Source organism: Ranitomeya variabilis, chromosome 2 (assembly GCF_051348905.1).
Source record: "Ranitomeya variabilis isolate aRanVar5 chromosome 2, aRanVar5.hap1, whole genome shotgun sequence".
Taxonomy (NCBI): Eukaryota; Metazoa; Chordata; class Amphibia; order Anura; family Dendrobatidae; genus Ranitomeya; species Ranitomeya variabilis.
Window position 1 is genome coordinate 370,261,147 of NC_135233.1, and position 13,536 is coordinate 370,274,682.

A 13,536-nucleotide genomic window follows, 5' to 3' on the forward strand; every position below is an offset into this window, starting at 1 on the left:
TTGATCATTAATTGCTTATATCTGCAGGCTGTATAGCTGCGGACCACCACAGTATATTCTGATCCCTATCCCACATGCATTAATATAAGCCTGTCATCGCACATGCTATAAAAAACAAGAACCATTAGCTTCCCCTAAAGGTACCGCTATGGGCACTACTTGTGCACCCACTTATTCAAATCTTCTTTTAGGGTGGTGGGAAGATACACTTGTAGTTTGTGATGATTTATCATACTGCACCAGTCCCATTTTGTTTTGGGGAAGGTACATTGATGATGTTCCCATTTATGGGATGGTAACCACTTAACAATAAAACCTGCAAAGATCAACAGTTTATTGATGGTTTGTGCATTGTATTCAAAGACTTTTGCAATCCACAAGACCACAATGGCTGTTCCCGAAAAAGCATTGACATCCTGAGGCTGATCGCTGAGTTGGTGGCTTGATGATTTTGATATTGCAGAAATCAATTGCACAGAATGAAATACCTGTCTATTCACACATTTCTTTATATACACATGATTTATATGTCACTTTAAAAGAGAAAAAGATAATATTTATTTCAAGTCCTCTTTTTCTCTGAAGTGGCAATTTGCATATTACATTTCCCAGAGGAGCATTGCATGGCAAATAAGCCTCCTTACCTTGACAAGCCAGAGCTGGTATGTCACTCTCCACAAGGAGAAACCTTACCCCTTAGACCCCTAGCCCTATAGAAAACATTTTAAGCATTTTATAAACGCTTTCTTTTTGTCATTTATTATGTCCTTTATAGCTCTATTTAGCCATAGTGGTTGCCTCTTTTTTATAGCTTGTTTCCTATAGGATAAATATTGTGCACTGAAGAGGTCACAGTTTCTTATTCTAGATCTCACCATTCTTCTGAACAGGTCTCTGACTTTTGATTCTGTCCTGTTTCAGCTTTCTCTTATTTTGATCTAGCCTCGCAAAAACTCTCTGCTGCCAGCTCACTCCACTGGCCAGCAGCCACTCTGTGGACACAACTCAGGGGTCCCCCTGTGTATGATCCCTGCATAGGGAATAAAGGTTGAAGGCAAGTGTTCCCTGGGACCCGCTAAGCTGAGTGATTTAGGTAAAACCTGTCCATGGATGACCCATTTAGAGCTGCCAGGTCGCACTATTACCCAATCATGGCAAATTGTGGCAGATCCCAGTGTGAGAGAATTCATGTAAAGCATATCTAAAAGCTGGAATGAGTATTGGCCATTTCTAAGGACTGAATTTGGGGCGCAAACCACCAGTATTATAATCTGCAGAGTTTGGAGCTATATATAAGCAATAAGGAAAAAAAATACCATACAGAATTTACTTTATTGGATAAGCATAGGTAATACGAATATACATGTCTGGCATATGTATGTCAGTACGTCGCAGAAGAAGGCGTTGGGTGCAATACTAGCTGGTGAATCCGCTCATCCGACTCATCCAGGTCAAAACCTGGAAGCATATAGAGACACCAGGACCAGGACGCTGGCAGCAATGAAGGACATCTTGTTAGTGATGGCAGAGTTGCACAGATTCGAATCACAGCAGCTTGACTCAAATGAAACACCATCTGGTACATAAGAAGGGCGTTCATCACATTTATCTTTATTATAGCAACCTTTTGCTACAGATTCAACACCAACTGCAACAGAGAGAACACACACTGTAAGACACTGATTTATGGAATTTATAGGAAATATTTAATTCATTTAAAACCATCATCCACGATCACGGTTGTGATCTGTTTTTTGGATACAGATCTACAAATCCACTGCAGAGATGCAACAATAAAGAGGAGTTAGTCCCAGCTCAACAGGTTATCAGCTAGGCATAGGGTAGGTAATTACTTTCTCATCCTGGGAAGGGGGGGGGTCTGTCCACTGGGACCACCACTGATCCTGAAAATATGGCTCTGAATTTCCCGTTAGGCTGGAGCTTTGCATATACATTTATTGTCTATGAGACTGTGATACTTGAGTTAGCTCCGACAATCCTGTAGACAATGAATAGAGTGGAGACCTGTTTGATCAGCCTCTGCACCATTTTAACACAAAACTTCAGAACCCCATTCTCGAGAGTGATGCGGGGCACGTTATGCGGCATCATTGAGATGAATGTGTTCGTTTAATATATGGACAACTGGAAAGGAGATTAATGGGACTCTACCAGTGTAATTTTACTTATGGAAGTAGTGGTTGTGTAGATGATTGTCCCTCAATTAAAATGATACCTTTTGGTAAAGCTCCGATGTGCCAGTTATGAAAAATCTAGTGTACAAGCCATATGTAAATCAGGGTGGAAGTGCACTTGGGAGCGTGTCAGTGCACTTGGGGCGTGTCAGTGCACTTGGGAGTGTGTCAGTGCACTTGGGGCGTGTCAGTGCACTTGGGAGTGTGTCAGTGCACTTGGGGCATGTCAGTGCACTTGGGAGTGTGTCAGTGCACTTGGGGCGTGTCAGTGCACTTGGGAGTGTGTCAGTGCACTTGGGGCGTGTCAGTGCACTTGGGAGTGTGTCAGTGCACTTGGGGCGTGTCAGTGCACTTGGGAGTGTGTCAGTGCACTTGGGGCGTGTCAGTGCACTTGGGAGTGTGTCAGTGCACTTGGGGCATGTCAGTGCACTTGGAAGAAGTCCAGGTGCACAGACACACCCTCAGTGCAATTGCAGCACAATTTACGTATGGCATCTACACTACATTTCTCATGACTGGCACATCGGAGCTCTACAAAAAAGCTGTCATTTTTATTGGGGGACACTCATCTACACAACCACTAATTCCATATGTAAAAATGCACTAACAGGTTCTCTTAACTATATATGCAGTAGCTCATAGAGGTTGGGGGTCTAGAGCAGGGGACTCCTCATTTGATTTAATAAGGGGCATGTAAAGAGGTGTAGTATGAAATATGATATGGGGTTTATGTTATATGTACTCACCAACTGAGTAAGACACTGATCTGCAGATTTTTCCCTCAGAACAGGTGGTTGTACATAGTTCGCTACAATCAGAATCTTGACATATATAGCACCTCAGGGAAGAAACTGCAAAGAGAAAATATCTACATGAAATTAAAAAAATGCATAATATAATTCATTTTCACCTCACACCCCTCATTTTCACCTCACACCTCTCATTTTCCCCTCAGTATATACATGTTTGTAATCTCCCTTATATATAGTATACACCTGTATGGCATCTCCTGTATATAGTATATACCTGTATGTCATCTCCCCTGTAAATAGTATATACCTGCTGTATGACATCTCCTCTGTATATTGTATATACCTATGTGTCATCTCCTCCTGTATATAGTATATATCTGTATGCCATCTCCTCCTGTATATAGTATATACCTGTATGTCATCTCCTCCTGTATATAGTATATACCCGTATGTCATCTCCTGTATATAGTACATACCTGTGTGTCATCTCCCCTGTATATAGTATATATCTGTGTGTCATCTCCTCCTGTATATAGTATATACCTGTAAGTCATCTCCTGTATATAGTATATACCTGTAAGCCATCTCCTCCTGTATATAGTATGTACCTGTAAGTCATCTCCTCCTGTATATAGTACATACCTGTGTGTCATCTCCCCTGTATATAGTGTATATGTGTGTGTCATCTCCTCCTGTATTAGACCTCGTTCACACGTTATTTGGTCAGTATTTTTAGCTCAGTATTTGTAAGCTAAATTGGCAGCCTGATAAATCCCCAGCCAACAGGAAGCCCTCCCCCCTGGCAGTATATATTAGCTCACACATAATAGACAGGTCATGTGACTGACAGCTGCCGGATTCCTATATGGTACATTTGTTGCTCTTGTAGTTTGTCTGCTTATTAATCAGATTTTTATTTTTGAAGGATAATACCAGACTTGTGTGTGTTTTAGGGCGAGTTTCATGTGTCAAGTTGTGTGTGTTGAGTTGCGTGTGGCGACATGCATGTAGCGACTTTTGTGAGATGAGTTTTGTGTGGCGACATGCGTGTAGCAACTTTTTGTGTGTTGAGTTGCATGTGACAGGTTAGTGTAGCAAGTTGTGTGCAGCAAGTTTTGCGCATGGCGAGTTTTGCGCGTGGCGAGTTTTATGTGTGGTGCGTATGAGTATTTCGACTTTTATGTAGCGAGGTTGGTGTATGTGTGGTGAAATGTGTACTGAGGGTGGTATATGTGTTCAAGCACGTGGTAGTGTGTGGCGCATTTTGTGTGTGTGTTCATATCCCCGTGGTGGTGTGGTGATTATCCCATGTCGGGGCCCCACCTTAGCAACTGTACAGTATATACTCTTTGGCGCCATCACTCTCATTCTTTAAGTCCCCCTTGTTCACATCTGGCAGCTGTCAATTTGCCTCCAACACTTTTCCTTTCACTTTTTCCCCATTATGTAGATAGGGGCAAAATTGTTTGGTGAATTTGAAAGCGCAGGGTTAAAATTTCGCCTCACAACATTGCCTATGACGCTCCTGGGGTCCAGACGTGTGACTGTGCAAAATTTTGTGGCTGTAGCTGTGACGGTGCAGATGCCAATCCCGGACATACACACACACACGCACACACACACACAGCTTTATATATTAGATATGCTTTATAATCTTTATTTTTATATAGCGCTAACATATTCCGCAGCGCTTTGAACACATTATCATCACTGTCCCTGATGGGGCTCACAATCTAAATTCCCTATCAGTATGTATTTGGAATGTGGTAGGGAACCAGAGTACCCAGAGGAAACCCACGCAAACACGGGGAGAACATACAAACTCCTTGCAGATGTTGTCCAAGGTGGGATTAGAACCCAGGACTACCAGTGCTGCAAGGCTATCCACTGAGCCACCGTGCTGCCCAGCTTTGTTCCCCTGTACAGTTTGGTGGAGGAGGAAAATACTATGGGCTTGTTATCGGGGCTCGGCCTCCACCCCAAAGTTCCTGTGAAGGGAAATCTTATTTCTTCAGCACAAGACATTGTGGACAGTTGTAGCTTCCATCTTTGTGAGTTTGGGAAAGACTCTATTTTGTTCCCAATCACTGTGCTCAGTGCACAAGGTTAATACAGACATAGGTTGAGTTTGGTGGAAGAATTTGACCAGCCGTGTCCTCAGCCCCATCCAAGATCAGGAGATGGTGAGCCCGGCCTCCCTTCAACATCAGGGTGTGATCTCACAAATGTTTTTCTGGATGAATTGGCAAAAATTTCCACAGACACCTCCAAATTCCTGTGGAAAGGTTTTTCCAGAAGATCAGGAGCTGTGCAGAAAGGCCAACTCCATATTAAAGGGAACCTGTCAGGTCAGCCATGCCCTCCAACCCAGCAGCATTAACATATAGACGACTAAAGTCTCTGCCTAATCAGCCCTGTATAATGTTATTCACTGAAATCTATGTTTAAAGAAAGTAGTTTTAACCTAAACTTGTATAGGTTAACACTGGCAATCCCTCCATGTATTGTGGCTGTCTAACAGCCGCGAAACGTGCAGCCGCTGAGACTCGACACACAGCAGTGTCATCTCCTCATCACACTACACCAAGACATGCAGCACTTTATAGTGCTTATTGTATGTCTGTTTTTTTTTTTGCTACCTGATGAAGGCTACACTGTAAAAAAAAAACAGCCGAAACGCGTTGTACTGTATTTTAAAAATATTTTAAAAATATATTTTATTTTTTTTGTTTTGAGAAAATAAATTTTTATTAACATTTTTCACTGGAAGTGGATGCATTCAAAAAATCCGTAGGTGCTTAGCACCACATTTGCTTGGAGTTTATTTTCCCTTTGAATTCGCCACCTATGTGGATCCGAAGCAGGATCAACACATAGTTCTCCAAAGTGAGCTGCACACCTTATTGGATTATACAACATACGGAGAAGAGTTGCCTAAAGAATTGATTCCTTGAGAATCTCAACGTGCATTTCTTACCGATAGAAGGTGAGCAGAACCACAACTAAAAGAATTTTTTTAACTGTTGGTAAAAACGTATTACGCTCAGAGGAAGCGCCGCACTTGTCTCTTTTTTCCCTCTTTCCCTAAACCAGGATATTTCTAAAGACTACTGCACCATGACATGTATACACAGTACAGTGCACACAGCAGTGTCATCTCTTCCTCATACTACTACACCATGACCTGTATACACAGCACAGTGCACACAGCAGTGTCATCTCGTCACACTACTACACCCTGACATGTATACACAGCACAGTGCACACAGCAGTGTCATCTCCTCACACTACTATACCATGACATGTATACACAGCACAGTGCACACAGCAGTGTCATTTCCTCACACTACTACACCATGACATGTATACACAGCACAGTGCACACAGCAGTGTCATTGGAGCGCCCCCACACCGCCGCAGGGCCGAGGGGTACCCGGAGCCGGGCCTCTAGGTCTCAGTCCTGGGGTTGTCACGGTGGCTAGACCCGGTCCGTGGCCCTGTCCGTCAGTGGGGGGACGTCCGGTGAAGTAGGTGCTGTTAACGGTGGTGTAGCGGTGCAGTTGTGGGGTGCAGGTCGCGGTAAATAACGAGGACACCAGGTTGCAGTCTCTTTACCTCTTTACTGGAGATCTCTTGGTCCTCAGTCCGGAATCTGGCCCACCAGGCTGCGCAAGTCCGGCCGGTCCAATGGCACCTCCAGAGTTCTCCTCACAGGTGGAAATCAGTGCCTTCCTTCTTAGCGCTTTGTGTTGTAGTCCTTCCCTGCTGTGCTTACGGAAAGTACCCCACAACTGTTGTGTCTGTTTCTTAAGTTCCCTCACAACTCGATTAACTGATCTTCTGCTAATCTTCCGTCCCTTCCTGATGTTACAGTAAGAACGGCACCCGTTTGTCAGGTAGGCCTGGAGTTCTTCCGGGACCCTAGAGACGCCCCTCTCCCGCAATTGCCCCCCAAGACTTCATAGGTGATATGTGGTAGACAGCCCGCCTGAGACTGACTGTCCTGCCGCTGTTTGGAGTATGGCTTAAAGCTGTATATTATTCCACTCCCTCGGCGTTCCGGCCACCGGTAATGCGCCTCAGCAAGGTGCTGCCTCTTTCAACAAAACCCCAGCTGGTATTCTCCGTCTGCTTGATCTCGTTTCTCACTCAGCACAATCTATCTCGCTTCTAGTCCTTTCTTGGGCACCGCCGCTATGCTGAGCAGGCACGGTCCCGTTACGTTCTTTCCAATGCCAAGCCTCTGCCAGGATCCCACCCCTGGCAGAGACCCTACTGTCTCTTCCTCCACAACACCCTCTCTCACTAGGTGTTGCTTCGTTCAATCCAGTCAGCATTCTCTCTAACTTCCTGCCTGACCCCCAGTTTACCCACTATGGTGGGGACTGGCCTAATGAATAGCACCCTTAGCTCCCCCCGGAGGCCCTGCTGTGAAACATATTGGTGTCTGTGATACCTGATTGGAGGAACTCCTTCGGTGCCATCGAACGCACCATGGCTCCCCTTAGTGGCGGAGCCACAGTACTGCAACGACCAGGACTCTGGGGCGCTGCACTCCCCCCTGGTTAAACACAGTACTCCGGGACTGGGAAGAAAACAACAATACAGGTTAGCAAAAAGACATACAAATTTTGTTGAGTGCAAAACAATAAGCATACTTGAACAGGCTTCCCTTTATGGGAGGTGAGGACACTTTAACGTTACAAAACATAATCAAATATCATAGCAACAGGCTACAATTTACTCTCATTACCCAACCGGGTATTCTACTAAGTGCAAATGCTGGAACAATAAATTAACATTGCCTTTAAGAAACATACACTCTTAGTTTATCAAAGGCCTTCCTATAATCACATTACAGGGCAAGGTAACTCTTCATTCTCCTACTTTTGAACCTGCAGGACTGCCTGTCCCTATGGCACCAGACCTACTGCCTCTCCTTTCTTTTACAGGACCGCCCCGTTCAGCCAGGGCCTACTGCCTTTCTCTACTATACATAGTATAGACATAACATTCCTTTCAATTTGAGAGCATGGAGCCCACTCTGCTTGGCTCCTATAAGGACTCACTCACTAACCCCTACGGGTCTACTTTCTGTCCTTAGTAACGAACTAACTTTCTATGGGGACGCAGGGTTTACCTTCTATCCTCACCTTCGTTATTACTTTCTTACGTTTCTATCCATGCAGAACTCTAGTCTACCTCAACAGGCTTTCTGCATCTTTCCTTTTGAAGAACATTATTCAAGCTTCACATTTCAAACATATTAAACACATATAACTTTTCATGTAAAACGGTTACATTTCTTGCAAAGCATCATCATGACATTACTGTTCCAAAACAGTATCACTTTCAGGTTCAATTCCAACCTCCCCTTTAAGAGGAGATCAAGTCTTTCTGAGGTAGCTCTTCTTCTCAGCCTACCAGTCCATACCAGAGCTCCGGAATGGCATCTTCGCAAAGTGTCTTTAACTAAAACCAGGACGGGTTTTAGCAGCAAAACAGCAAGGAAATAAACAGTTAACTATTTACAGTTTCAGGTTTCCGAGGCTTAGTTGGACGGCTTCCAGGGCTGCACCTGGCACTTAACCCTTCTCGGCCTGGGAAAAGTGAGGTCCAGGGTTACACCCAGTGCTGGACAAACGCCGTTAATCCGTCTTTCATGTATGGTTAAATCATGCGCAGCGATGGAGATCTGCGCAGCTTGAGTAGGGGCATTTGTTGCAGCAGAGGTAGAGGCTGCTGCAAGATCAGTCACTGGAACGGGGTCAGCAGCTGTGGCACCAGCAGTCACGGGAGTGGTGTCAGTTGTCAGGGCAGGGTCGTCCTTCATACCTGCTTCAGATGCGGTCCCTCCGGTGCCGGTCTGCTCCGTCTCGACTGCGGCCTGTAGCGCTGGTTGCAGGGCCTTGTGCTGCGACGCTGTCATCTCTGCTTGCAGTACCTCGCTTTCCGGCAGGGCCTTGCTTTCTGGCTTCGGAGCGCTGGAACTTCTTTCTTGCTCCGGACCAGACGAGGCTGCCGACAGACGTCTGGCGAGGCTCCCGATGATGGTCTTCTTCCACCCGGCCTCAGTGCTCAGCTGCGTCCGCCGGGGTCGGTCGCTGAGCTCGTCCACTCCGGCCTGCAGGAATTCAGCATCAGCGGTGGACGCCTGGTTGCGGTGCCCCTCCGGGTGGCTGGGGGAGTCCTCTGCTCCGACCCCACGCTCCGGCTCCGGGCGGCTCGCCATGGCGTCCTCCATGTCGCTCGCTCCTTCTTCCTGGTCCTTTTCCCGCTCTCTCCTTCGTGGGCGGTTTCGTTTTCTCTGTCTCTGCCCACCATTAAGGATCAGGAGGCGGATCTCGGCTGCTGACGGACACGTCCTCAAGGGGCCGAGATATTTAGACTGGGCGGCCATTGTCTTTCGCGCTCTTCAGCTTGTTCACGCCCACTTCCACGCCCTTCTTCTTCTCCTGCGCTCTCCTCAGCGCTGCAATGGCGGCGGTTTTGGCGGGAACTTTTGGCGGTAAATGGCGCAGCACAGTCTTTGCAATAAAGCACAGTCCAAGCACAACAAATCACAGTTCCAAGGCACACATGACCTGACTCTTCAGGCCCAAGTAGATCCTGTTCGTGACGCCAAGTTGGAGCGCCCCCACACCGCCGCAGGGCCGAGGGGTACCCGGAGCCGGGCCTCTAGGTCTCAGTCCTGGGGTTGTCACGGTGGCTAGACCCGGTCCGTGGCCCTGTCCGTCAGTGGGGGGACGTCCGGTGAAGTAGGTGCTGTTAACGGTGGTGTAGCGGTGCAGTTGTGGGGTGCAGGTCGCGGTAAATAACGAGGACACCAGGTTGCAGTCTCTTTACCTCTTTACTGGAGATCTCTTGGTCCTCAGTCCGGAATCTGGCCCACCAGGCTGCGCAAGTCCGGCCGGTCCAATGGCACCTCCAGAGTTCTCCTCACAGGTGGAAATCAGTGCCTTCCTTCTTAGCGCTTTGTGTTGTAGTCCTTCCCTGCTGTGCTTACGGAAAGTACCCCACAACTGTTGTGTCTGTTTCTTAAGTTCCCTCACAACTCGATTAACTGATCTTCTGCTAATCTTCCGTCCCTTCCTGATGTTACAGTAAGAACGGCACCCGTTTGTCAGGTAGGCCTGGAGTTCTTCCGGGACCCTAGAGACGCCCCTCTCCCGCAATTGCCCCCCAAGACTTCATAGGTGATATGTGGTAGACAGCCCGCCTGAGACTGACTGTCCTGCCGCTGTTTGGAGTATGGCTTAAAGCTGTATATTATTCCACTCCCTCGGCGTTCCGGCCACCGGTAATGCGCCTCAGCAAGGTGCTGCCTCTTTCAACAAAACCCCAGCTGGTATTCTCCGTCTGCTTGATCTCGTTTCTCACTCAGCACAATCTATCTCGCTTCTAGTCCTTTCTTGGGCACCGCCGCTATGCTGAGCAGGCACGGTCCCGTTACGTTCTTTCCAATGCCAAGCCTCTGCCAGGATCCCACCCCTGGCAGAGACCCTACTGTCTCTTCCTCCACAACACCCTCTCTCACTAGGTGTTGCTTCGTTCAATCCAGTCAGCATTCTCTCTAACTTCCTGCCTGACCCCCAGTTTACCCACTATGGTGGGGAGTGGCCTAATGAATAGCACCCTTAGCTCCCCCCGGAGGCCCTGCTGTGAAACATATTGGTGTCTGTGATACCTGATTGGAGGAACTCCTTCAGTGCCATCGAACGCACCATGGCTCCCCTTAGTGGCGGAGCCACAGTACTGCAACGACCAGGACTCTGGGGCGCTGCACCATCTCCTCCTCACACTACTACACCATGACTTGTATACACAGCACAGTGCACACAGCAGTGTCATCTCCTCCTCACACTACTACACCATGACTTGTATACACAGCACAGTGCACAGAGCAGTGTCATCTCCTCCTCACACTACTACACCATGACCTGTATACACAGCATAGTGCACACAGCAGTGTCATCTCCTCACACTACTACACCATGACATGTATACATAACACAGTGCACACAGCAGTGTCATCTCCTCACACTACTACACCATGACTTGTATACACAGCACAGTGCATACAGCAGTGTCATCTCCTCCTCACACTACTACACCATGACATGTATACATAACACAGTGCACACAGCAGTGTCATCTCCTCACACTACTACACCATGACTTGTATACACAGCACAGTGCACACAGCAGTGTCATCTCCTCCTCACACTACTACACCATGACATGTATACACAGCATAGTGCACACAGCAGTGTCATCTCCTCCTCACACTACTACACCATGACATGTATACATAACACAGTGCACACAGCAGTGTCATCTCCTCACACTACTACACCATGACTTGTATACACAGCACAGTGCATACAGCAGTGTCATCTCCTCCTCACACTACTACACCATGACATGTATACACAGCATAGTGCACACAGCAGTGTCATCTCCTCCTCACACTACTACACCATAACATGTATACGCAGTACAGTGCACACAGCAGTGTCATCTCCTCCTCACACTACTACACCATGACATGTATACACAGCACAGTGCACACAGCAGTGTCATCTCTTCCTCCTACTACTACACCATGACTTGTATACACAGCACATGCACACAGCAGTGTCATCTCCTCCTCACACTACTACACCATGACATGTATACACAGCACAGTGCACACAGCAGTGTCATCTCCTCACACTACTACACCATGACATGTATACACAGCACAGTGCACACAGCAGTGTCATCTCCTCACACAATAAGTACATTTTGACTTACCCATTTGACTGCTCATAAGGAGAATAAACACGAGTGAGATGATTGTTTTCATTGTTTTCATCGCTTTCTCTTCTAGTGCCTCTTATGCCTTCATCACCACTTGTGTCTTTATATACAGCAGACTGTTGCTCTATAAAATGTTAGTTTATTGACATTGTAGTTTTTTTACTCATAGCTAAAATGTAAAGTATGCAGAAAAAATCTGTAAAACAAGAACGTTATAGGCTATTGCAAGCTTCATTCATATAAAAGCCAAGAATAAATATACACCAAATGTCTGATGACGGTGTGGTCACGTTCCAGAACGTGGATTCTCCAAGGTACAATCCTTTTCCCACTGGATAGATTGGGTTGTGGAGTCTTAAAATTCCCAGATCATAAAGAGATGTGTGTGCTACCTGGTTATGGACCTCAAAATAATCAGAGATTAGAATTGGTATTGCTGATGGAGCTTCAGAGTAAAGGCCCCGTCTCACACAGCGACGCTGCAGCGATACAGACAATGATGCTGATCGCTGCAGCGTCGCTGTGTGGTCGCTGGAGAGCTGTCACACAGACAGCTCTCTCCAGCGACCAACGATCAGGGGAACGACTTCGGCATCGTTGAAACTGTCTTCAACGATGCCGAAGTCCCCCTGCGGCCCTGCGGCCCTGCGCTTAGTAACCCGATGTTTACCCTGGTTACCAGCGTAAATGTAAAAAAAAAAAAACAGTACATACTCACCATCTGTTGCCCGTCAGGTCCCTCGCCGTCCGCTTCCCGCTCTGACTGTGTGCCGCCGTACAGTGAGAGCAGAGCGCAGCGGTGACGTCACTGCTGCGCTCTCACTTTACGGCGGCAGTCAGGGCAGGAAGCAGACGCCAAGGGACCTGACGGGCAACAGATGGTGAGTATGTACTGTTTGTTTTTTTTTACATTTACGCTGGTAACCAGGGTAAACATCGGGTTACTAAGCGCGGCCCTGCGCTTAGTAACCCGATGTTTACCCTGGTTACCAGTGAAGACATCGCTGGATCGGTGTCACACACACAGATTCAGCGATGTCAGCGGGACCTCAACGACCAAAAAAAGGTCCAGGCCATTCTGACACGACCAGCGATCTCGCAGCAGGGGCCTGATCGCTGGTACGTGTCACACATAGCGAGATCGCTACTGAGGTCGCTGTTGCGTCACAAAACTTGTGACTCAGCAGTGATCTCGCTAGCAATCTCGCTATGTGAGACGGGGCCTTAAGGAACAGAGATGGAAGTTTGGTACCAGGAGGTCTATCAGAATGCATCAGGTCAGAGGATGAGATGGGAGAGTGGTCAGGAACAGATCTAGGAATCAGAGCCAGGTGTATAAAAATTTCAAAGGATGTCATAGGTTGACAGTGAGGAACAAATCCAAGGCCAGGATCAAATTTAGGAGTTGAACAAAATAGCAGGAACTCAAGAACAAGAGCACTTTAATCAACAGGTAAAGCAAGACACAACAATTTGACTAAGACTGTGAGCACACATTGCATTTTTGCCTCTTGGATTTGTCCCAAAACCTGAAGGGTTTCCTGATGCCAGCAAAGTAACTGAGAATCCTGAAGTCTTTGCGATATGCAGATTTCAAAAGATGGACATGCTGGCCACGTTCCCCCTTGAAGACACATGTATTGTTGTAATATGTAATGTGTATTGTGACATGCCTTTTTAGTGACAATGTTGTAGTTTTACCGACAGTAGGGAGGATTAGGGTCAATGAGAACCAATAATTGGAAATATGAACCCATATCAGTATCATACAGACAACAAATATATCA

General features: G+C 46.9%; 1 protein-coding gene across 1 annotated transcript; it reads right to left on the bottom strand.

Moving 5' to 3' along the window:
- Nucleotides 1-1,313: 1,313 nt before the first annotated feature.
- On the bottom strand, nt 1,314-12,572 carry LOC143806022 (uncharacterized). Its single transcript, XM_077285920.1, has 4 exons — nt 12,468-12,572; nt 11,744-11,873; nt 2,942-3,046; nt 1,314-1,648 (listed from the first exon to the last, which is right to left on the bottom strand). The coding sequence occupies exons 2-4, from the start codon at nt 11,802-11,804 to the stop codon at nt 1,452-1,454; spliced, it is 363 nt and encodes a 120-aa protein (XP_077142035.1). The 5' UTR covers nt 11,805-11,873; nt 12,468-12,572; the 3' UTR covers nt 1,314-1,451.
- Nucleotides 12,573-13,536: the final 964 nt, after the last annotated feature.

Bases quoted from the DNA above. Each gene is read 5' to 3' on its own strand.
- LOC143806022 (XM_077285920.1), bottom strand. From the start codon at position 11,804: ATGAAAACAATGAAAACAATCATCTCACTCGTGTTTATTCTCCTTATG. The intron at 3,047-11,743 runs GTAAGTCAAAAT...TTCTCTTTGCAG, and splicing joins CCTTATGAGCAGTCAAATGG to TTTCTTCCCTGAGGTGCTAT. The intron at 1,649-2,941 runs GTGAGTACATAT...TCTCTGTTGCAG, and splicing joins ATCAGTGTCTTACTCAGTTG to TTGGTGTTGAATCTGTAGCA.